This window comes from Salmo salar, chromosome ssa10 (assembly GCF_905237065.1).
Source record: "Salmo salar chromosome ssa10, Ssal_v3.1, whole genome shotgun sequence".
Taxonomy (NCBI): Eukaryota; Metazoa; Chordata; class Actinopteri; order Salmoniformes; family Salmonidae; genus Salmo; species Salmo salar.
This window is the reverse complement of record NC_059451.1, coordinates 9870521-9893274: the sequence shown is the minus strand read 5'-3', so window position 1 is coordinate 9893274 and position 22754 is coordinate 9870521. Positions and strand designations below refer to the sequence as shown.

The following is a 22754-nucleotide window of genomic DNA, read 5'->3' as shown; positions in this document are numbered from 1 at the left end:
GGTTCAAAAACAGAGTAAATAATAAAACGAAGGGCCACAGTTCCACATTAAACAAGACAGAAAAAGCAAATGGGTCCATAAAACATTTTAATGTGAGACAAAAATAAAACATTCTTATGATTAAGAACATGCACATTTAAGAGCTCAAAAAAAAAAAAAAAATCCCCATTATTTGGGGACAGATAAATGATCATGTGAGACAGAATCTTAGTCCACTGTCCCTAGTAAAGAAAGGGAAAGAGGGTGGGATACCTAGTCAGTTCAACTGAATGCATTCAACTGAAATGTGTCAAGAAAACTAAGCAAAACAACAAATAGGCAGGGGAATCCAAGCCGTTGAACTGCACCGCTAAAATTGAGCGTAGCTTATTCACTTAGAGACAAGTACATACATAATATAGGCACATTTGCCTTCTAATATCGACCAATAGTTAATGTCATACAAGTTTTTTTTTTAAGTTTTTTTTTTACAAAGCTATTCATAATTTCAAATAATTACTCATAATTACTTAAATTAAGTTGTTTCTTTTTGTCAATAAATCTTCCCTTAACATAGACATGATAAAAAAAAATAAAAAAAAAGTGGGAACAGTCATGGGATCAGTCAGTATTTCCTGTGGTTGTTGTATTTTCCAAAAGGATCCAGTAGCGAGCTTCTGAGATTGTAAGGACAGAATCCAATGGATAGCCTCTTATGGCCATTAAGACAGGTGAAACGAAAGGGCTCAAGTCTAGTTCTGAGAAGAAAAGATGAAACCATCTCTACATGTCCTGATAAAACAATACCTTTTTTCTTATGTGCAAAGAAACTTAGTCATCATGGGAGGACAGTGGTTCTCAAAAGTTCACATGTAGATCAAGGTGCTATGATTCAAAATTCATAGAAGAAATTAATAATACACAATAGCTAACTGTCTTGGTTGCCCAGATATCACTCCTTTTATCAGCAAGGTAGCAGGTCGCAACAACGGGGGTTAATTGTTCCTTATCAAGGACATGCTACAATACCATACGCTTAATACAAAAAATGTCAATGAGCATAATATCAACTACAGTACATATCCCAGAAATCTTGCCGTTCAACCTACACACCCCCAGACCTATTGATATTGTATTGGACACAGTCCTGGGGTGTATTCCTTAGTGGACACCGTAGCAAAAATATTTTCTGATTGGATAAGTGTAGATTAATCCCTTGCCATTTTAGCTGTTTGGTTCCTAGTAAATACACCCCTGCTTATCAGTAGTACAAACCTTCTCTGGGGTTCATTTCCCCAATGCTATCCCTCATTAGCTTAGTGAGCAAATGTCACATTAGTGCTGATGGCCACAAGGCTTTAGTAGCCATGCTTAATACAGCTGGGTTCCATAAGTATAATGGTGAACCTGACCATCTGCATATTCATTTTCCTGTGTGAAATGACCTTATGCATGTTATCACAAGGCAATACATAATAAATGAATATAATTTTATTGCATGAGAATAAATAGGTTTAGCTGTCAATGTCAGTACATTAGCCACCATATTAAGAGAATGGTACCTTGTTGGAAACATAGCTATTCCTATTTGTCAGTGCACATGCATCTGTACCAAATCCTATAGTGGGTGTAAATATGTGTAGGACTGAGTCGAATGCTGGTCACCTTAGATATCGAGATGCCCTGTGGGCTGGTTAAAAATGCAGTCTGCCGTTCCTATATCCATTCCAGATAACACCAAATCCAAGATCGGAACGGAGGAGGAAATTGAGGAAAAAAACAGCAGGTTTCAGATTTCTCCAATTAAGGTTCTGGTGGTAGTTAAAAAATATTATTTTTTTTAAACAAAAAACAGGTATGGGGACAGAAGGAACAAGACAAAAATCAAGAGACAAAAATCCTCCTACCACCGTCAGCATAATTATCCACCACTTTCAATCCAATGAGAAATCCAACGGGTGCTGCTGTTCTTTCTGACAGCATTCGCCAGGTGCTCAGGAGGAGCCGGGACAGATGGACAGAGACGGCAGCGAGCGAGCAATGCAGGAGTCCTCACTGACAATAACAGTCTTTAGGTCTCAGATCCTTGAGGTCTGGTTCCTTTAAGGCAATGAAAACTTTTTGTGAGGGACTCTTGGTAATGAAGAGAAGCAACCAGCAGGGTCAAAATGCTTAGCATTTCAGTGTTACTAGGAAATATACACACGCATGAACAGAGGTTGTTTGAGGGAAGATTGTGAAGCAGTGTCCTTCTGCTCTATGGCCCGGCACTGTGTGGCTAAGTATCTCTTAAATGTTTCAGAAGCCGAGACAGGCTGGGGACAGGAGAGGTGGCGCGTCCTTCTCTAGGAATCCAGAGCTGTAATCCAAAGAGAGCTAAGTGTTAATTAATACGACATCAAATCTAACAGAGAAACAACAGGTGAAATGCTAATATTTTAGTAGTCTTTTAGGAGTGGGAACAGCTCATTTCAGACTGTTCTATCAACAACATTGCTGAGTCCAGTATTAAGACTTTCAACATTTTCCCCAGTTTACCACACCAATCCCTTGCTGAGGACTGTTTGACATTTGGATGGCCTACTAAATCAGGGTCCGGTAACCTTCTGTGTGGAGCTTACACTTATCTAACCCGCCAAGAATCAAATTGACTTTGTTATGCTTAAATGTCTTCTGAGCCATTTACTTTGTTTTTATTCTTATCTTTTATTTCTTATTGTTGCATTGTTAAGAAGGAACCTGCAAGTAAGCATTTAGTTGGAGTGTATACCATGTGTATCCTGTACATACAACTAGTAAAAACTTGAAAGCTGAACATTAAATATAAGGGAAATACCTAGTCAGTTGTGCAGCTGAATGCATTCAACTGAAATGTGTGTTCCGCATTTAACCCAACCCCTCTGAATCAGGGAGGTGCAGAGGGCTGCCTTAATTGACATCCACGTCTTCGTCGCCTGGGGAACAGTGGGTTAACTGCCTTGCTCAGGGGCACCACGACAGATTTTTAACTTGTCAGCTCGGGGATTTGATCCAGCCATTATGCACATGCTTGGCGATATGATGGGGCGATTGGCCAATTGAGGCTCGCTATAGCTTCCAGCCCGTGCTGAATTGGCTGTTGATACCCAATCAATACCTAGCATGCTGTTGGCTTGCTGCTCAAAAAAATAAATAACTCCCACAGTGTCGATGACCAACCGTTGGTGAATCAAGCATTTTATCGCCATCAATGGATTTAACTGGTGAGAGCTCCTGATTTTCTTTTTCTGATTAGTCACCATCTGAAATGCCCTGCCATTATAAGATTTCTGAGTACCCCCATTTCTCTTACCGTCTTGCGGCGAGTCTACGTTGATGTCCTCCGTTTCGTCTCTCATCTCTTCGTCCTCGTCCTCTTCTTCCGCCAACTCGTTAGCTATGAGTTGCCTGGCCATCCTGATGTTGAGGCCCTCGTTGTAATGCATCTTCCTCATCATTTGAAACTGCTTATTTTTCGCTGAGGGGTATGAGTAGTAGATAGTATGAGTGAGAGAGACAAAGCTAGAGAAAGACAGAGAGAGAAGACGGAGGGTATGTGGTGCAGAGGGAGGCTAGGAGAGCCACAACTCAGACGTGTAAACATCACGATTCCTCCGTGTGGAGGAAATAGAGCGATAGAGCTACATTAGGGGAGGCTCAGATGGAGCGTTCAAAAGCTAAAGGGGGGGGGTCAGTTTAAAGAGAAGGGAAGAGAGTTAACACGCTCATCCTCAAATGGCGCTTCAAGGACGAATATGTCAAACTATTTTTATGAGGATCCTGGCTGAACAGTTCCAGTAGAATCTAATCTACTTTCAAGGACATGGTTCAGAAATGAAAAACTGTAAAAAAAAAAATATATATATATATATATATATATTAATAATAATAATAATAATAATTGCTTTCCAATTCAAGAGCCTATAGCATCAAACTACTACACACAGAGACATTCTCAAAGCTGACTTGCAGACGCACACGGTGCTGTAAGAGGCAGGCAAGGCTTATTTTTTAGTAAACAATTACTACTAGACATCAAGGTCACTGCAATCAATTCCACTGTTTGTTCCAAGCACACATTTTATACAACTCATTTTAAAGTAAAATGATGTCTGATCAAAACTAAAGCAACACCATTCAGGTAGAATTCTAAACCAACTCCATTCCGGTGCTTGCAGCATAAATAAAATAGGGGGCTGTGCATATTTACTGGGAGTTGGTCAACTGGAAAAAGGATTGGAGCAAAGGGTCTGTCCTGCGTGCTAGCCTGCAAGGGCACCACTATACTGGTAGATTCACACTGGAGGGAATAACTACTTCAAATTCAGGTTACTCATACTTTTGAAAATCTAAAAAATTATCTAATATTAAATACATTTTATATTAAGTTGATGGCCCATCTAACTCTAATGAATAGTATGTATGAGTGCTTTTTACCAGGTCTCATACACTATACACACACAAAAGTATGTGGACAACCCTTCAAATTAAGAGGATTTATCCATTTCAGCCACACTCGTTGCTGACAGGTGTATACAATCGAGCACACAGCCATGCAATCTCCATAGCCAAAACATTGGCAGTAGAATGGTTTTACTGAAGAATTCAGTAACTTCCAACGTGGTACCGTCATAGGATGCCACCTTCCTAACAAGTCAGTTTGTCACATTTCTGCCCTGCTAGAGCTGCCCCAGTCAACTGAAATGTTATTGTGAAGTGGAAACGTCTTGGAGCAACAACAGCTCAGCTGCGAAGTGGTAGGCCACACAAGTGCTTTTCGCTGTACTGCAGAGATAAAAATGTGGGAAAGGGCAGAGAGACACGTGTTGGTCTAGAGCCAAAATGGACCAGAGTAAACTGGAACAGTCTCCGGGAGTGAGCTCCGTTTGGACCATTGGCCGTGCTCGTGGCCACTGAGCTGTGAGAAACCATTATTAGAGCACACAGGGCTTGACATGACAACACATGGAGAGGTCAGGGAAAGGTCAGTGCCAGACGCCCAATGGGAATAGAGACTAGGTGGGGATGAGAGGAGGTCGACAAAGAGGGGGAAGAGGGAGACAGCCCACCTTGATCCTCTGGGGTTAGGTCATCTTCCTCTTCTTCACTACTCTCCTCCTCCTCTCTCATGAAGTGTGGTTCCATTCCCTCTGCCGCTGCCAATCTGGGGGGAAGAGAGGAGAGAGAAAGTGAACCGAGCAAAGGAGCAATAGAAAGTGAGTGATTCAGTTTACCCCTCTATTGTAAACTCAACTGGTTCGAGGGTCAACAGAGGGCTCCTTAGAGCGAAATTCCATCTAGGCCTATACTCCATGTTAACGGCGGGACATCAAATGCCCTTGACCTCAAATAGTTAAAATCCAGATAATATACAAAGAGTATATAGATATAGATATATACACACACACACACACACACACACACATATACACAGTATATCCAAGCAATAAACCATAGTGAGAGTCCCCACCTTCAGTCTCAGGCCCAGATCACTGCATTACTACCCTCCTCTTATAGCAGGGGTGGGAAACATAGGCATTCAATCTGACCCGGGGGAGGTTTGAGTAAAAAACTAGATAGAAAGTATGTAGAAATTATAATGGACCTATATGTTTAAAACTAACTGCCCTTTCTCTGGTGGGCAAATTGCTTTTGACAAACAAATTGTCCAGAAAATCTCTCGGCCCTCCGCTGAAATCCTGATGTGGCCCTCGTTAACTGTCATAACCTTCCAAACCTTTGAGGAACAATATCCTCCCCTCTCCCAGACCTATCCAGTTAGCGATGTTGACTTACTTCGAGGCCAGGTCATCCACGTTGGGCACGTTGCCCTCTGAGTCGCTGTGCGCCCCTTCGTCCTCCACCATCCTGAGGAAGAGGGAGAGAAAAAGAGAATGAGTGAGGTAAAGTGAGGGGGGGGAGAAGGACAGGGGTGACCTATGTAGCGGCCTTGGCAGATTGCAGGGGGGGGCTCATAACCCAGACAGGGCTAGGGCCCTATGAAACCTGGATTTTTTTTCCTCCAAATTCTGTTTTTCTGAATTCTGTGTTTTACACAACTTTTATCACCAGAAAGAGTGTCTAATAATGTGAATTAATAAAAAGTCAATAATTTAATAAGATATAACAGTACATTTGTAATGAAGCAACATGACATTGCACCAAGTGCTTCAGTACAGAGTTCTACTAAGTGTTTCATTATAAATGAAAGAAAGTAATGCAAGAATGTAGGCAACAATGCAGCAACATTCTCCTCTGTTTCCAGCTGGCTGAGGATGTTTGTGACTGCATGGGATGATGACTTTTCTGCCAACAAAAACTCTGTACAGATGAACATGCTCTGCATGGTACTTCACGGCCTCAAACCAGCTATTCCATCTGGAGCTCACAGCTTCAGGAGGAGCCTTGGCCTGCACAAACTCCTTCATAATGAGGAAGCTCACCCATCTTCTCTTTCTGGTAGGCTTCTTGAAGAAGACAGATCTCATCCATGTCACAAGTGATGCAACTTCAGAGAAATATTTGTAGTGCTGCCAGATCTCACCCACCAGATTGATGACATGGCAAAGACAGGTTACATGGACACTGTTGAGCATCACTCCTTTCAGAACCTCCTTGTATGCCTTCAGGCAGTAGGAGGCATTATCTGTGACCACTGCCCGGGCATCACTCAGGTTCAGATCGCTACATTTTTACATTTTAGTCATTAAGCAGACGCTCTTATCCAGAACGACTTACAGTAGTGAATGCATACATTTTTTTTCTGTGCTGGCCCCCCGTGGGAATCGAACCCACAACCCTGGCGTTGCAAACACCATGCTCAACCAACTGAGCTACGGAGGCTAGTATAGCTTGGGAAAACGTTGAGTAGTTGCATCTGTCCATGAAAATGACATCCACCAGAAAGTACTGGTTTTGTACACCTGCAATGAAAGATAATTTCAAGTTTTTCTTATGTTTTAACCTAAAATAATATTGTGACAAAATATGTGTTATTTAAATTTCACATGTAAACACAATATGGACACAGCGATATTTAGCTAGATGGAGAGGCAGACTGCTGCTGACATTATGCATTGCTATATTTCACCACGATAGCTCGTCGTTTGGAATATCACAATTTGCATTAGTACAATTGGCATTGCAGAATGTAAATGTAGGCTATTGCAACAGTATATTAATAGGCTGTTAAGTTAACTCACCAATGACGATGTTTAGATGCTGCAATCCCTTGCATCTTGTCAACAACCACCGCAAACTTCTTCCCACGGATCTTCTGTAGAATGGCAGTCATATGTTGGTCGAACACACCGAGCAGGTGCGTTTGATGGAGGCTGCTCTCATTTTCGGGCAACGGCCCTCCCTGTTTGCAATGCTTCACTAGAAACAGCCGTAGCTTTCTTAGCTTTTCTAAGGGGATGTCAGACTCGGCGCACACAGCCACAAAGTCCTGAATAAATTCTCGTCTTGAATCTGCTGATGCGCTTGCACTAGTAATGGTTGTTTGAAGAGGCATGCTCTGGCTAACAAGGTGCTTTTCCTTGTTCTTCACATGGGCTTTAGACTTTAAGTGGTCACAACACATATTTTTACGGGTCCAATCAATAGCATGTTGACAGAATTTGCAAAACAGCTTATCGCCTGACTCATAATAGTCCTTTGGGTATTGCTCTGCTCTGAATTTAGGGGTTAGGGTCGAATTGTTTTGTTTTTTTGAGGACTTGGCCCTCTCAGACAGCCTCTTCGACATGTTTCTCAAAGTGACAGCCAAATTGTGAGGTGACGTATGGGTCCCACGCACGACCGACCCCACTCTCAAAATACCCCAATCGAAAACTGAATTATTTCTCTAGGCCTACTTATCTGTAATTTGACAATTATGAAATCATTTAGGTTCCTACAATAATTACGACTACGTTTGCTTATTTAAAAAATAAAAATCTTTCAAACAAATGGAAAAATTCTGCAATATTCCACATTTTACAGTTGATTCCATTTTAATTACCAAATTCCTTCCATTCGCGTTTTCCACATCACGGAAATCATAGAGCCCTACAGGGCAGAAACTCATCCACACACTGAACCTGCACTGCAAGACTGCTTCATGGGAACTGAGGTCTCTAAAGTAAACATATTATGTACAAAAATTATCAATCCAGAGTAATCTCTTTTCAACCTCACTAGTCATGTTCACACTGCACTTAGCCCGGGGTTAAAACGCCCAGTGCAGTCAAAAACGTGTAACACTGCCCCTCCCACCATGCCCAAACCGGACGCACCTTGTGCGCGAGCATTGCAAAATAAATGTATACATACATGTTATTCAATCATTGCGCCAACGAGTGTCTGCGTTGCCAGGCGTTAAAATAGAAGTTGATTCTATTTGTGACGCAGAACAGGCTGCAAGTCCTGCCTCTCCCATCTCCTCATTGGTTTTTAGAAGCATATACCCACGTGCCATCTTCTCATTGGTTTTTAAGAACATATACCCACGTGAGTGATTGAAAGATGAACCAAAGTTGGTTATGGTAATGCACCTTATGAAAGTTAGTTGCCATATAAAGTCCAAAGAAGAAAAAGGAGCATGAAAGGAGGAGAGATGACTAGAAATGATTCGGTTGACCGTTTTATGTGTGGATTAATTGTCAGAGTAGCAGACCTTGTGCATTTCAGGTAAAATATTAACTCAATGTTTATATCCCTGGACAAATAGCTCACTAAATAGGACAAATTAGCTAGCAACTGCAAGCTAGCTAGCTAAATTGCCATAAATGTTTAATGTTTTAGAACTGTCCCCAAATGAATGTAATTGGTTCAGAGTTTGTTTTGATATTTCAACCTGCGTGTCCTGATCGCGTTTGGTGTGGGAGGACAAAATGTATTTGTGCGCATCCAGTTTGGGCATGGTGTCAGTGTCATTCAAACATACTTTTTGTTTTGTTTTATTTTGACCTTGTTTTTTTACTTTTATCTTTGACCGTCATTCTACCCCCCCAGCAACTCCACTCCCACTTGTCTCCAATTCCACATTCCAACCCTCAGCCCATCCCACCTTTCTACGCACCATACACCTTTAAATTATGTTGTGATGTTTAACATACAATTTGAATCAAATAGAATCCACAGATTGCGAGTTGAAGATAAATACTTTTACTAAGACTATTAGTAATTGACTGACCAGGTCTCTCCAGATCTCCCAACAATGCTATTTCTAGGGTCAATTTTAGATCAATGTTATGCATTTTCAGCCATTCCAGAACCTGAGACCAGAAACAGGCTACCTGAGGGCAATACCAAAACAAATGGTCTATTGATTCTGTATCCTCACAACAGAGCTGCGATGATTGTATGCCTGCAGAGCTGCGATAACTGTATGGCCCAAATATTCAACATTTATGAAACATTGTTTTAAACATCAACTCATACACCCTGTACCATGGAATCGGTACATCAAATCTCTTACCAACTATTTTGCAATCTGTATGGCACAGCTGTCAACATCCTGGTCCTGAAATTAAACTGGTATACTTTCCTATTTTTATTCCTCTGACAGTTTTGATCCTTTATATTGGGCAGACAGACCAGTTCCCTACCTCCTCCCACTGCCACATCTATTTTGGGGGTAATGCTGTAATCAATTGACTGTAATCTTGGATTGAGCAGACCTTACCGTACAATTCTGAGAACTCCATATAAGACATACCATTCATAATATCCTTTAAAAACAAAAATACCCTTTTCAAACACTTTCACATCAATAGAGGTATTTTATCAACCAGCACATTTGAGTTCATCCATAATATTTGTTGTAATATTTAATCTCTTTTCAGGGGGATGAAGTTGAAATTGTAGCCAGCTCTGCAATGCTTGTTTGAAAAAGAGATGCACTTTGAAAAATTCTTAATTTTCAATTAATCTGCACAAAGAGCAAAAAGGTCATTTTGAAACAATGGATGAGCTTTTCTTAGTAAAATACTTAAGAACCATTTAGGGTTCAAGTTAAACTTGTCTAAGTTAAGCATTTAGAGAGACATTTAGTGCTTTTATATTTAAATCTCAACCCATCCAGTTCATATTCATTATATGGATAGGCACACTTTATCGTGTCTGGTTTAGTATCCCAGATAAAGCTAAATATTTTTTGCTCATATGATTTGATTTGAAAAATGAATCATCAGGAATAGGCAGCGCCATAAGTGAGTGAGTAAACTGAGATTTGACTAAGTAGTTAATCAGGTAATGTTTTCCATAAATAGACAGCCAAACATGGACACCTTTGTTTTTAAGCCTTGGCTTTCTAATCTTCTAATGTTGTTATTTGACCTGATTTTAATAGCCATTAACCTGTTATGGCTAGGGGGCAGTATTTTCACGGCTGGATAAAAAACAAACCCGATTTCATCTGGTTACCACTCCTACCCAGTAACTAGAATATGCATATACTTATTACATATGGATAGAAAACACTCCAAAGTTTCTAAAACTGTTTGAATGGTGTCTGTGAGTATAACAGAACTCATATGGCAGGCAAAAACCTGACAAGGTTTCAGGCAGGAAGTGGCCTGTCTGACAAGGTGTCGTTCTTCTTGTCTCTGTTTATTGAAGAGTGAGGATCTTAGCTGTCCCGTGACACTTCCTACGGCTGCCATAGGGTCTCAGAAGGCGGCAAAAAGCTGAATCGTGGCTTTGCAGGCTCTGGCTGAAAAAAAGTAGCGCGTTTGGGTAGTGGCTGGTTACAGTACTGTGAGACTCAGGCTCGTGCCCGCGTCGACCGAAAGCTTTGTTTACTTTCCTCAGTTTAGCTAAAAGGAGATTCCCGGTCGGAATATTATCGCTTTTTACGAGAAAAATGGCATAAAAATGGATTTTAAACAGCGGTTGACATGCTTCGAAGTACGGTAATGGAATATTTAGATTTTTTTTGTCACGAATTGCGCCATGCGCACGACCCTGATTTACCATTTCAGATAGTGTCTGGGACGCACGAACAAAACGCCGCTATTCGGATATAACGATGGATTATTTTGGACCAAACCAACATTTGTTATTGAAGTAGCAGTCCTGGGAGTGCATTCTGACGAAGACAACAAAAGGTAATGAAACTTTTATAATAGTAAAGCTGATATTGGTGAGTGCTAAACTTGCCGGGTGTCTAAATAGCTAGCCCGTGATGCCTGGGCTATGTACTTAGAATATCGCAAAATGTGCTTTCACCAAAAGCTATTTTAAAATCGGACATATCGAGTGCATAGAGGAGGTCTGTATCTATAATTCTTAAAATAATTGTTATGCTTTTTGTGAACGTTTATCGTGAGTAATTTAGTAAAATGTTAGCGAATTCCCCGGAAGTTTGCGGGGGGTATGCTAGTTCTGAACGTCACATGCTAATGTAAAAAGCTGGTTTTTGATATAAATATGAACTTGATTGAACAAAACATGCATGTATTGTATAACATAATGTCCTAGGGTTGTCATCTGATGAAGATCAAAGGTTAGTGTTGCATTTAGCTGTCTTCTGGGTTTTTGTGACATTATATGCTAGCTTGAAAAATGGGTGTCTGATTATTTCTGGCTTGGTACTCTGCTGACATAATCTAATGTTTTGCTTTCGTTGTAAAGCCTTTTTGAAATCGGACAGTGTGGTTAGATAAAGGAGAGTCTTATCTTTAAAATGCTGTGAAATAGTCATATGTTTGAAATATTGAAGTTTTTGTATTTTAGAGGAGTTTGTATTTCGCGCCACGCCCATCATTGGATATTGGAGCAGGTGTTCCGCTAGCGGAACGTCTAGATGTAAGAGGCTAATGGCCATTACAAATACATATGGTGACAGCGGACACCCCTGTTTAACTCCTTATGACAACTCAAAACTCTGAGAAGTAGCCTCTATTTACTATTTTACACCTGGGGTTGCTATATTACTTTTACCCATTTTATAAGAGACTGACCAAAATTGAAAAAATAATCCAAGCATTTATAAATAAAATTCAGTCTTACTTTATCAAAGACCTTTTTTTTAAATCTGCTATAAATACCAGGCCTGGCTTTTTAGATGTTTCATGTTGTTCTATATTATCTCCAATGTATCGTCCATGTAAAATAACTTGTGATCAGGATGAACAATAACTGGTAAAACCTTTTTAATTCTGAGTGCTATGCAGTTAGCTTGTATTTTTCGCTAGCCAATACTCCCAGTCGGTATTCAAGAGCATGTTGTGTCTTAACCGATGGTGGGCACAACACTAAAACCTCAGATGCTGTAAAATAGGGTCTAAGCTACAACATATGAGAATCTGAAAAAGAATCTACGTAAATTGACATGGAAGGTTAAAACCTCTTAAGGATCAGACCCTCTTTTTCAATTACTGGCTACAATGACCCAAATCTAACTGCCTGTAGCAAGGATATGGATATTCTTCATACCATTTGAAAGGAAACACTGAAGTTTGTTGAAATGTGAAATTAATGTAGGAGAATATAACACATTGGAGCCAGAGACAGCAGCAGGGTCAAACTGTAAAACCCAGTTCCTACATTTGAATATAAAAATGTATTTTTTTTTTCAAACAAACTACACATTTTATCTCTGGGACCCTCAGGATGACAAATCAGAGCAAGATTACTGAATGTAAGTGCATTATTTACCTTCAGAGGTGAATGTATCAAACCAGTTGCCATGATAAGTGTTTTGTTGTTGTGCACTATCCTCAAACAATAGCATAGTCTTTTTTTGTTGTAATAGCTACTGTAAATTGGACACTGCCGTTAGATTAACAATAATTTAAGCTTCCTGACCACATAAGACATGTCTATGTCCCGGGAATTGGCTGTTTACAACGTCATTCTATTCACATTATCGCAATTTGAGCAAGAGCTGTCCCGGTTTAGGGACACCGAGCCGTAGAGGTAAAAAGAAAAGTCAATTTATTTTATTCGAACTTTTTTTCAACTGTTTATCTTTTCCAGTGATGAAGACAAAGATTTCTCATGGTATGGTGGTGTAGGCAAAACAGGTGAACACCTTTATCTCTTGAATGGTTTTGGCATTCAGGTCCAAAAAGTAACCTTGAGTACTTCTACAATGGGCAAATATTTATGGAAGGTTTAGTTCAAATCAAAAGGGGTGCGGTCAAAAAGTGATTGAATTCAAATGGATTTACCCTCTAACATGAATCCAAAACACTTTTCGGCACAGTGCTATCTTTTCCCCAATACTGGGAAGCAATTTTTGCAGTCTCTGGGTAACTATGTCCTTACCTGTTCATGAGAATGAATGGGGCAACTCACCTGTTGTAGGGTGTGCTAGGCTCATCGATCTTCATCATCCCGTAGTCCTTGTCTGCCGGGTGGTACGTTGCCAGTATGTTCATCTCGTCCCATTTCTGTGACTTCTTCCTGAAAGAATGGGACCAGAGAGGAGAGCTCAGGGTGGCATTTAAAACCAACTAAAGATATTACCCTAGAGACGTGTCGCATTTAATATAGGACTCCACTGTGCCCCAGTTCTCACTCCTGTTATGCATTTTGGAAACAAACAACGTGGCAATTAAATAAAAAGGGTCTTATTCGCTGCAATTCAATTAGTAATTGTTCGGAAAATTACGGTGGCCTTGTACAGAGGTGGTTCACATCACCTTCAGGATAATGCTGAGGGTGACTGAATAAGTGGGTGTGGAGAGGAAGTGCTTTTCCTTCACGTGCGAATGAGGTCAGGAGACTTGTCTATTCTGACACTGAGCTCAAGGTACATTTTGGGGGAAAGGACAAGTAGAAGTTGTGGCCCTAGGAGAAGGTAGAAGTTAGCACTAACTGAACATACAGGGTCAGACATTTAATTCCCTTAATGGTTAAGGTTAGAACTAAGCAACTAAGGGTAGTGTATTCTGACCCTAGATCTGTGGTTAAAGGTAACTTCTTCCTCGAGGGTGCCCCTAGCAGTCCTGCTAAGGAATGTACTTTCCAAGGTACAAATTGTAGGCTCTCTGGGCTTCTGGTTGGAGTCCTCTTTATCATCACAGTCCGGACTTGGAGACTGTGCCAAATACAGCCGTTAAACTGTCTCTGCTGGCGCTCCCCTCTCCTGTCATAAAGCAGCCTCGTGGGCGTGTTCATGGAGGGAGAGGCCTATCATCATGAGAGAGAAAGGCAGGGGGGAGAGGGCAATAAATCTACTACCTGCTGCAGTAATCCTGTAGAGCCTCTCCTAGCTGCAAACTCACAGACACCTCTCCCGCACACGCACATAGGTTCTCAATAAGTCAGGCGCACAGCAGGCAGTTTGACTGTGTCGATGGCACTGGGCTAAATCAATCGGGGACATGCCCTGTCCTGCTGTGTCTCAGACTAACATGGCAAATCATTGGATATGGCACATATGCATTACTGCTCAGTTAGGCTACTGTACCTCAGCAAGCCTGACTCTAAAAATGGGATACCTAGTCAGTTGTACAACAACGCATTCAACTGAAATGTGTCTTCCGCATTTAACCCAACCCCTCTGAATCAGAGAGGTGCGGGGGGCCTGCCATAATCGACATCCATGTCTTCGGCGCCCGGGGAACAGTGGGTTAACTGCCTTGCTCAGGGGCAGAGCGACAGATTTTTACCTTGTCAGCTCGGTGATTTGATCGAGCAACCTTTCGGTTACTAGTCCAATGCTCTAACCACTAGGCTAAGCAATGTTTCATAATATGTAGGCCTATATCCCATGGGATGCATGACAGGAAAAACATACTTTTTCACTACACAATAGATTGTCAGAGACTTCCAGCAGTATGGGTGTTACATTTGCACACAAAATCACAACTTTGACATACAAAATTGAAATAAAACTTTTGATGTGTATTGTACCCCTTGGGGGTAAGTGAGATTTGTTTTTTTAACCATTCCTCTCACATACTGAACGGTTTGTCCTGTCTGAACTAGTTAATTTGAGCTTTTGCCCTTCTGCTCCAAAAAGGGGACTTCTACATATGGGCATGTTGGAGAAATAAAGCAAAAATGGACAGATGTTATGGATGTTTCATGACATGGGCAAGCTTTTTGGGGGAAATTGAACATGACTCATTTCAGGAAAATAGGCATATGTCGTGCGTCATTGCTTCACAGGAGCAGCATTTGAACGTAAACTTTTTTTTAATCTAAATGCATTTTTGGGCAGAAATGCCTTCTGTAAAATGTGAACATGTGCCTTAATAACAAACTTGTATCCCATCTGTAAATATGAATAAAATTGTTAAATTACGAGCCTAGTTGGTTTAGCCATGGAAAAAGTCAGGAACCTTCAAGCTAACCATGATTGGCTGAGATAATGAGTGGGCTGGATATGCCGAGAGATGAGTTCGGATTGGTCTGCCATGTAGCACACGTCGGTCTATAATAGGAGCTGGTCAGTATGTTAAGGTAATCCTTTCTAATGCTGCTTTTTTGAAAGATATCAGATAGTAGAACTGCATAAGTGTTGCTCTCCACTTTCTGGAGGACCGAGTTTTGAAATCGGTGGAATTAGAGTATGATAATTCTGCCGTTTGATTGCAAATATGCATACAGAGTCGAAAAGAGAACGCACAGAAGGCTGCTGTTGTATAAAACACTTGTATCCAGATTATATCTTCAAATTGAGGGCAACCATGGAATCCGTGACAGAGGGAGAAGCATCCATCCATGTAAAACAGGTAAGAGAGTGTAATTAGCTAAAGTTTCAGATATTACACGTTTCTAAATGTCAGAAAGTCATTCTCATTTCAAGTTAAAGTGTACTGTTACCTAGCTAACGTTAGCTGGCTGGCTAGCTAACGTTAGGTGTATGATCTGTGTAGTAATATTATGCGCATCTCAGCGCTATTTGCATTGCTAGTTATAGCCTAATGTTAGCAAGCTAACATTGAACCTGGTTGGTTAGCTACCTGTAGATTCATGCAAGGTATTAACATTATGAGTTGTGATTATGGTTCATTGTTTTGCTAGCTAGCTACATATCTAAACAAGAAACTCCACTATGCAAGTATCTATTTCAATAGACGTAGCTGGTAAATTCGCTCTGGCTAGCTACTCCGATTTCAGAGCCCTCTCGTCTGAGTGTGCCAGAGCGCAGAATATCTAATGAATTTACAAAACGCTCAACACCCGTTGAATATGGCCAGTGTCAGTAAACATTGCCAAAAAAAAAAAAGGGTCATTAAAAATTGTTGCCAGCAGCACAGTTGCTGTCACCAACACCCTGGATAACATAAAAACAGCCCAACCAGCTCTGCTAGGGCGAGTAAAATGGTCAGCGTGAGCTGTTCTCTCATTTGTGTCTGGAAGTTGCTATCAAGCTAGCCAATGTTAACAGCAGTCAAGCACCCAAGCTAAGTCAGAACGCTCGGATCAACCCTATGTTTCGGGCCAGTGCATCCAGTGTGCACTTCGAGAGCGAAACGCTCTGAATTTACAAACAGACAATCTGACAATGCTCTGATTTTACAAACGCCCAGAGCACACTCTAGCACTCCAGATTAAAAATGTACGAACACAACCGTAGTATAAGCCAGCCTTTAGTCTTGGAACCTTTGGTTGTTTAGTACATAGCCCCACATGTAAATCCTTAAAGAGATGGGTGGGGCTAAAGCTTAGGAGGGTGTGAACGATGCTGAATGGGTGTAGACAAAGAAGATCTCTCCAGTAGGTACCAAAACATTCAAGGGCCATTTTCCCAAACGTGAGGTTAGAGGTCTATCAACTTTCAAAGCAGAATTACTTTCCCATTGTTCCTCAACTATAGTGTATGATATACAATTTTCTAGCTAGAGTCTACTTTTATCCAATGTAAAAAACACAATTTCAAATTTTGCTACATAAGACCGAATCGAGCCGGTCGGTCCCATATTGGTAAAAGTCAGTTGAAGTCTTAGGTCAAAACATGGATAGCCATTTCGGAGGAAAGGCTTGGCTGAACACAAAATGATCATTTTGAAGAGATTGTCATTTCCATTATTACTTTAGCAATCAAAAACGACCGTTATTGATGATGTTCCACCCTCTTAAGGATGTTAGTCTGAAATAGACAAATGTAAAAAAATGTCTTAAATGAAATATCTAGATTAAAAAACATGAGCTGGCGCACACCCAGAAAAATTAGTTTATGTGGAGGTGCTCACTAACGGCGAATAAACTTAAAAAATAAAGTCACACATTCCATGTATAAACTCCCAGCAATTTAATGGGTATTTACCAACGTTTCTGCATCACTGTACCTTCCTCAGGGTAATGTCAAGAATACTTGAACCAGGTTATGTAGAGAAACAGTGCAATTAGTGCAACCAATGACAATAGTGAGGGGTGTGTCATAATGATTAAGTTAATTAAAATGAATGTGTGAAACTTTAAAAAAAACAATAGTTTATGGCATATTAAATATATTATGCTATTGTTATCATATAGAAACATAATTGAATATTGTACATCATATTAGCATCAACATACATTGTTTAATTCAATTTCACATAATTGTTTAAAAGTTTACATGTAACAAATATGAAATACGAAACAATTGTGAAATTGAATTAAACAATCATGTATGTTGGTGCTAATATGATGTACAATATTAAATTATGTTTCTATATGATAACAATAACGTAATATATTTAATATGCCATAAACCATTGTTTTTTTAAGTTTCACACATTCATTTTAATTAACTTAATCATTGACACACCCCTCACTATTGTCATTGGTTGCACTAATTGCACTGTTTCTCTACATAACCTGGTTCAAGTATTCTTGACATTACCCTGAGGAAGGTACAGTGATGCCGAAACATTGGTAAATACCCATTAAATTGCTGGAAGTTTATACTGACTGACTGACTGACTGACATACATAATGACAATTACAACAATACTGAATGAACACTTATTTTAACTTAATATAATACATCAATAAAAACTATTTAGTCTCAAATAAATAATGAAACCTGTACAATTTGGTTTAAATAATGCAAAAACAAAGTGTTGGAGAAGAAAGTAAAAGTGCAATATTTGCCATGTAAAAAAGCTAACGTTTAAGTTTCTTGCTCAGAACATGAGAACATATGAAAGCTGGTGGTTCCTTTTTACATGAGTCTTCAATATTCCCAGGTAAGAAGTTTTAGGTTGTAGATATTATAGGACTCTCTATACCATTTGTATTTCATATACATTTGACTATTGGATGTTCTTGTAGGCACTATAGTATTGCCAGCCTAATCTCGGGAGTTGATAGGCTTGAAGTCATAAACAGTGCAATGCTTGAAGCACAGTGAAGAGCTGCTGGCAAATGCAGGAATGTGCTGTTTGAATGAATGCTTACGAGCATGCTGTTGCCTCCCACCGCTCAGTCATACTGCTCTATCAAATATCACCTCGTTTAGTCATTGTCAATTTAGCACAAGGTTCATTAGGCTGTAACAACGAAAAAACAGCATTCAGCATGAATTTTCGTGGTGTGACCATTTTGCCGAAACAGATTGTGAACCCAAATATGTAACTGATTGTAGTGGGGGGATAACACATTGAAAAATAATTTTGGTTGGGTGTAGGGCGGGTCAGATTTAGACTGTCATCTTGTCTTCAGGAGACTATTTTAAAAATTGGGTCTTTCACAATAGCTGATAGGCCTAGTCATTAGAACAATTCCCATCTCCTACAATGGGAGATTTTTTTTTTTTTGACTAATGCATCTTACCTCAAATATCCTGTTATGTCATTTTAGTATTGTGCACAAGCTGCTACGCATAAATGCCTTGTCTATGTAGAGTAAGATGATAGACACATTTCGCAAATCAGCCTCAACCACCTTTAGATTGATATTCATTAGATTTTTCTTGAATGTGGGGTAATTTGCCACATTAACATATTCAAACCACCAGTAGTTAAGAAAAACAGATCAGGGGTTGGCGGCCAAACCTCTTGAAGGACCGCCTCTAGGCAGAATTTTCTACAGTCCTATTTTGTAGGGATAGTTCACCCAAATTAATTACATATTTACATGTTGGTTTCTTATGAACAAGGAGTGACTAATTCATCCTATGGTTAGCCACTGTCACCAACCGTTGATATTAGCATATTCTAACCAAAAAAACGATGTAATTCAATGTCCCCCATATAGCATACTCTAAATGTCATGCCCAAATAGTAACCGCAAACCAAGTCGTCGAGTTTTAAGTGTGTATAGACCGGTTGGTTGTTTACCAATAAAACCAACCCATGAACAACTATGGGGCAAAACAGACAGGGTTGGCTTAGATTGTTGACATGTAAACTATATTTCATCTCCAATGTTTATTGAAAACAAACATTTGCACAAAATGAGCACTTGTCTCAAATACATAGTTACAGTTGTTAGAGATTTAAAAAAATCAAAATCAAGAACAAGATAAAACTAGCTGAGCCAAACCACCAACGATTCTCCACATGGCAGCTTCTTGTCGTTGTTGCTAGCTATCTAGCCAACAAGAATCACAACAACACATAGGCTTCTGCCACATTGAAGTGTGCGCATCGTTTGTGACATTGTCAGCTAACCCATCTATTCAACTTTAAAAGAATCCTGAATACAGCTGACCTGTGACTAAAAATATATAGAATATTCCACCCTGGACAGAAGCCATGTGAAAAAAACAGTTTAACCGGGCGCTCTAGAAAGAGCTCCTGCAGCAGCCCATTCATTCGATTCCCCTATTCTAAATATGGAAGTTGTTTTTTTGCTGGTAAAAATGGCTGTGCCAAATGCCAACTGCCAGGCAACCAGCCCATTGACCAACCTTTAACAAGTTGCCTGATGACACAGCCACATTTACACTTGTTTACAGGTCAGAAGCCGGATAAGATTTTAGATACTTTAGTATTTCTCAGCTGATAAGCAGACATTGTGATTGATTCTAACTGATTCTAACGTCTTGGGCAAAATAACTAGTAAATTGGTTAGCAAATATTAACTGGCACGTTAGCCAACTAACGTTAACAGCCATAGAAAGAACGAGATGAGGAAATCAGAAAAGCAAGCATGACAACTTACTGGCTAACTAGCTAATTATGTGCAACCCCTGGAACATTGCTGACGACGTTAACAAGTCCATAACGTTTTTAGTCAGGGCAGCACCCACGCCTAACAAACTGGAATAGCTAACTTAGCTAGCCATAGATACCTAGCCTGAGTGTCCGTGTCAAGACTCTAAGCTAGCTAACTGACCATCTACTCACTGTGGGTCATCCTCCAGAAGTCCAAGTGCCACTTGTTCTGGAGTCTCTACTGGTATTTCTTCGGCCGGGCCCACCTTGATGCCTGTCCCGCTGTTCTTGTTCTTCAGAATACCTTTTATTGGCCGGGAAGCTGCCATTCCACATGCGCTAGGTCACTGGCGTGGTTGTCAATGTTCAAAACTAGCTGGTACGCGCTGCACCTCTATTTAGTAAACTTTGCTTTTATGATTCTAAAAGCAGAACCATATCAAGCTGTAACTCTGCCTGCACTTCAAACTCCTGGTTGCCTTGTAAACACACGCTATAGCTGTGATAGCTGAAACTATTGAAACTACTGGCATGTCCCAGACGCCGCCTGTGCGCTGTTTTGTCTGTGTGTGGCGACTGGCGGTAAAAAGCATCTGTCGCCGAAACTTCTTATTTTGGAATCATCGCGAGAATATAGGCAAATACCCTACAGTATCAAAGTTAATTGATATTCTGACAAGATACATGTCTCGACTCCGCAATAACAATGGGAGTCGTTGTCCACCAAGCGGCACCGCGGGCTGTCTAGCTCCCGCCTATCCTTTCTTTGGATTGGTGGATACATCTCATTATTGTAATACCTTTTTGAATATTTGATTAGGGTTGTTGACGTCAACCTCCTCACCTCCTACGTCATGTAATAGACAACTCCGATATAAAGTGGGTTTTTTTTTCAAAATTGTCGGGATGTCACGTGCCCTAGCTAGTTACCCATAGCTGGCTAGCTATGTTTTATAGGCTCCTCACTATGAGACTAAGACAATTTGCAAATGCTAAAATCAATGTCATATATATATATATGTATAGTTCACTCGCCCTCTCAAGCTAAATCAAGGGTCGAGGGGGCAATGTTTGTGAATTGGACCGCCCCTTAAGATGGCAATCAAACTGCATCCGGTTTCGGGATGGGGATTCCCCTGAATCCCCGAGGGAAAGTGGCAAGCACAAGGGCTGAGGGAGTACAAATAACCTGTTTGGACTGCAGTCCGATTTTCTGCCTGCCTCTTTCTTCCTGTCTTGCAGTATGAAGATAGGTAGAAACTGCGGGCTTGTTTGAGTGGTAAGGCTGAAAGTCGAGGAGTAAAGTCAGGGAGGTCCATCTACTAGTGTAACCGATGTGAAATGGCTAGTTAGTTAGCGGTGGTGCGCGCTAATAGCGTTTCAATCTGGTGACGTCACTCGCTCTGAGACCTGAAGTAGTTGTTCCCCTTGCTCTGCAAGGGCCGTGGCTTTTGTGGAGCGATGGGTAACGATACTCGAGGGTGGCTGTTGTCGATGTGTGCAGAGGGTCCCTGGTTCGAGCACAGGTAGGGGCGAGGAGAGGGACGGAACCTAGACTGTTACACTAGGTTACAGCCGAAAGTTGGACACAGGTGACTATTTTAAACAGCAAGGCACAGTGCAACATGTCAGTGTTGCCATTGTTTATAAACGTTTTTCTTTGTAATTTCGAAATAAACATGTCTCCAACCCCCATATCACACACTCACAAACTGTAGATATGTATGTACATTACTATCAATTTTGGAGAGAAAGACTCAAATTTCACATTCATTTGTACATAATACATATCCACTGTATACATCTGAATCGTGGCAAAGTTGCTTCCTGTTTCAGTCACCTCTTTGGCCCAGTTCTCGTGGATCAAACAAAAACACTCGAATGTTTGGTTGACGAATAGTTCCTCCCACAATGCAAGTGATGGCTGAAAGTGGCAGCTGGTGAGGAGCAACTGCAGAAACTGGCAGCATTCCAAACACTTAAAAGACACACCCTATCCCCTCAGCCCTCAAATTAAGTGGACATTTATGATGACGTATCATGACGTCTGACGAGTATACACTTGCAGGGCAAGAGGTGAGGGAGGAAGGAATGATTTTTAAATAGACCGCTCTTGCCCGGAAATTCGTCACTTGTTCATCCGGCCATCGGTAGCTTGTGGATGCTTTATATGTGCTACAGTCAATTATGATTGCACGTCTAGTTATATTAACTATATAATTATTAGTATACGCCTACTGTATGATAGCTAGCAAATTAATCAGCTAACTAACATTAGCCTGCCTAGCTACTTCTGAAGAAGGATTTCTTTCTTCTACAATTTCCAAAAGCTAATCAAACAAAAATATAGCTTTTACGAGATATGTTTGTGCATTAGTAGCACAATTATGAAATTATTTACATTCGTTTTTACTTACACTTGTATGTTGACTCCATATTGACGTTGAGGTTTTAAGTTTTGGCTGACTTTTCTTAGTGGATGTACAATCGTCACAAATTGAATTATGGGGAGTTTCAGGCCCCGGAGTGAACATAATTGTTCACTCGCAAACTTCCCTTGCTTGGCTAATCATTTGGACCACCCTCCAAGATGGTGAAAAGGATTTCTCCAAGGGCATAAGACGAGGGTGTGTCTTTTATGAGTTTGAACCACAGCCAATGTAAGTTGACTGCAGTCTAAACTTCATGACCTTTGATCACATGGTTGTTGTAAAGTTCATGCAGTTGGAC

At 40.5% G+C, this 22754-nt stretch overlaps 1 protein-coding gene and 1 non-coding gene across 2 annotated transcripts; both read right to left on the bottom strand.

Moving 5' to 3' along the window:
• Positions 1-70: 70 nt before the first annotated feature.
• On the bottom strand, positions 71-20787 carry LOC106613489 (protein phosphatase inhibitor 2). Its single transcript, XM_014215773.2, has 6 exons — positions 20217-20787; positions 13285-13392; positions 5794-5865; positions 5067-5161; positions 3311-3475; positions 71-2338 (listed from the first exon to the last, which is right to left on the bottom strand). Exons 1-6 carry the CDS (start codon positions 20351-20353, stop codon positions 2325-2327), a joined length of 591 nt encoding a protein of 196 aa, XP_014071248.1. The 5' UTR covers positions 20354-20787; the 3' UTR covers positions 71-2324.
• Positions 6768-6840, bottom strand: trnaa-ugc (transfer RNA alanine (anticodon UGC)). The gene has a single exon. It is a non-coding gene; the product is annotated as a tRNA-Ala (tRNA).
• Positions 20788-22754: the final 1967 nt, after the last annotated feature.

Coding starts and splice junctions, on each gene's coding strand:
- LOC106613489 (XM_014215773.2), bottom strand. CDS start 20,353: ATGGCAGCTTCCCGGCCAATAAAAGGTATTCTGAAGAACAAGAACAGC. Junction 5,866..13,284: donor CCTAGCACACCCTACAACAG/GTGAGTTGCCCC, acceptor CCTCTTCCTCAG/GATGGTGGAGGACGAAGGGG. Junction 5,162..5,793: donor GTGGATGACCTGGCCTCGAA/GTAAGTCAACAT, acceptor TCTTCCCCCCAG/ATTGGCAGCGGCAGAGGGAA.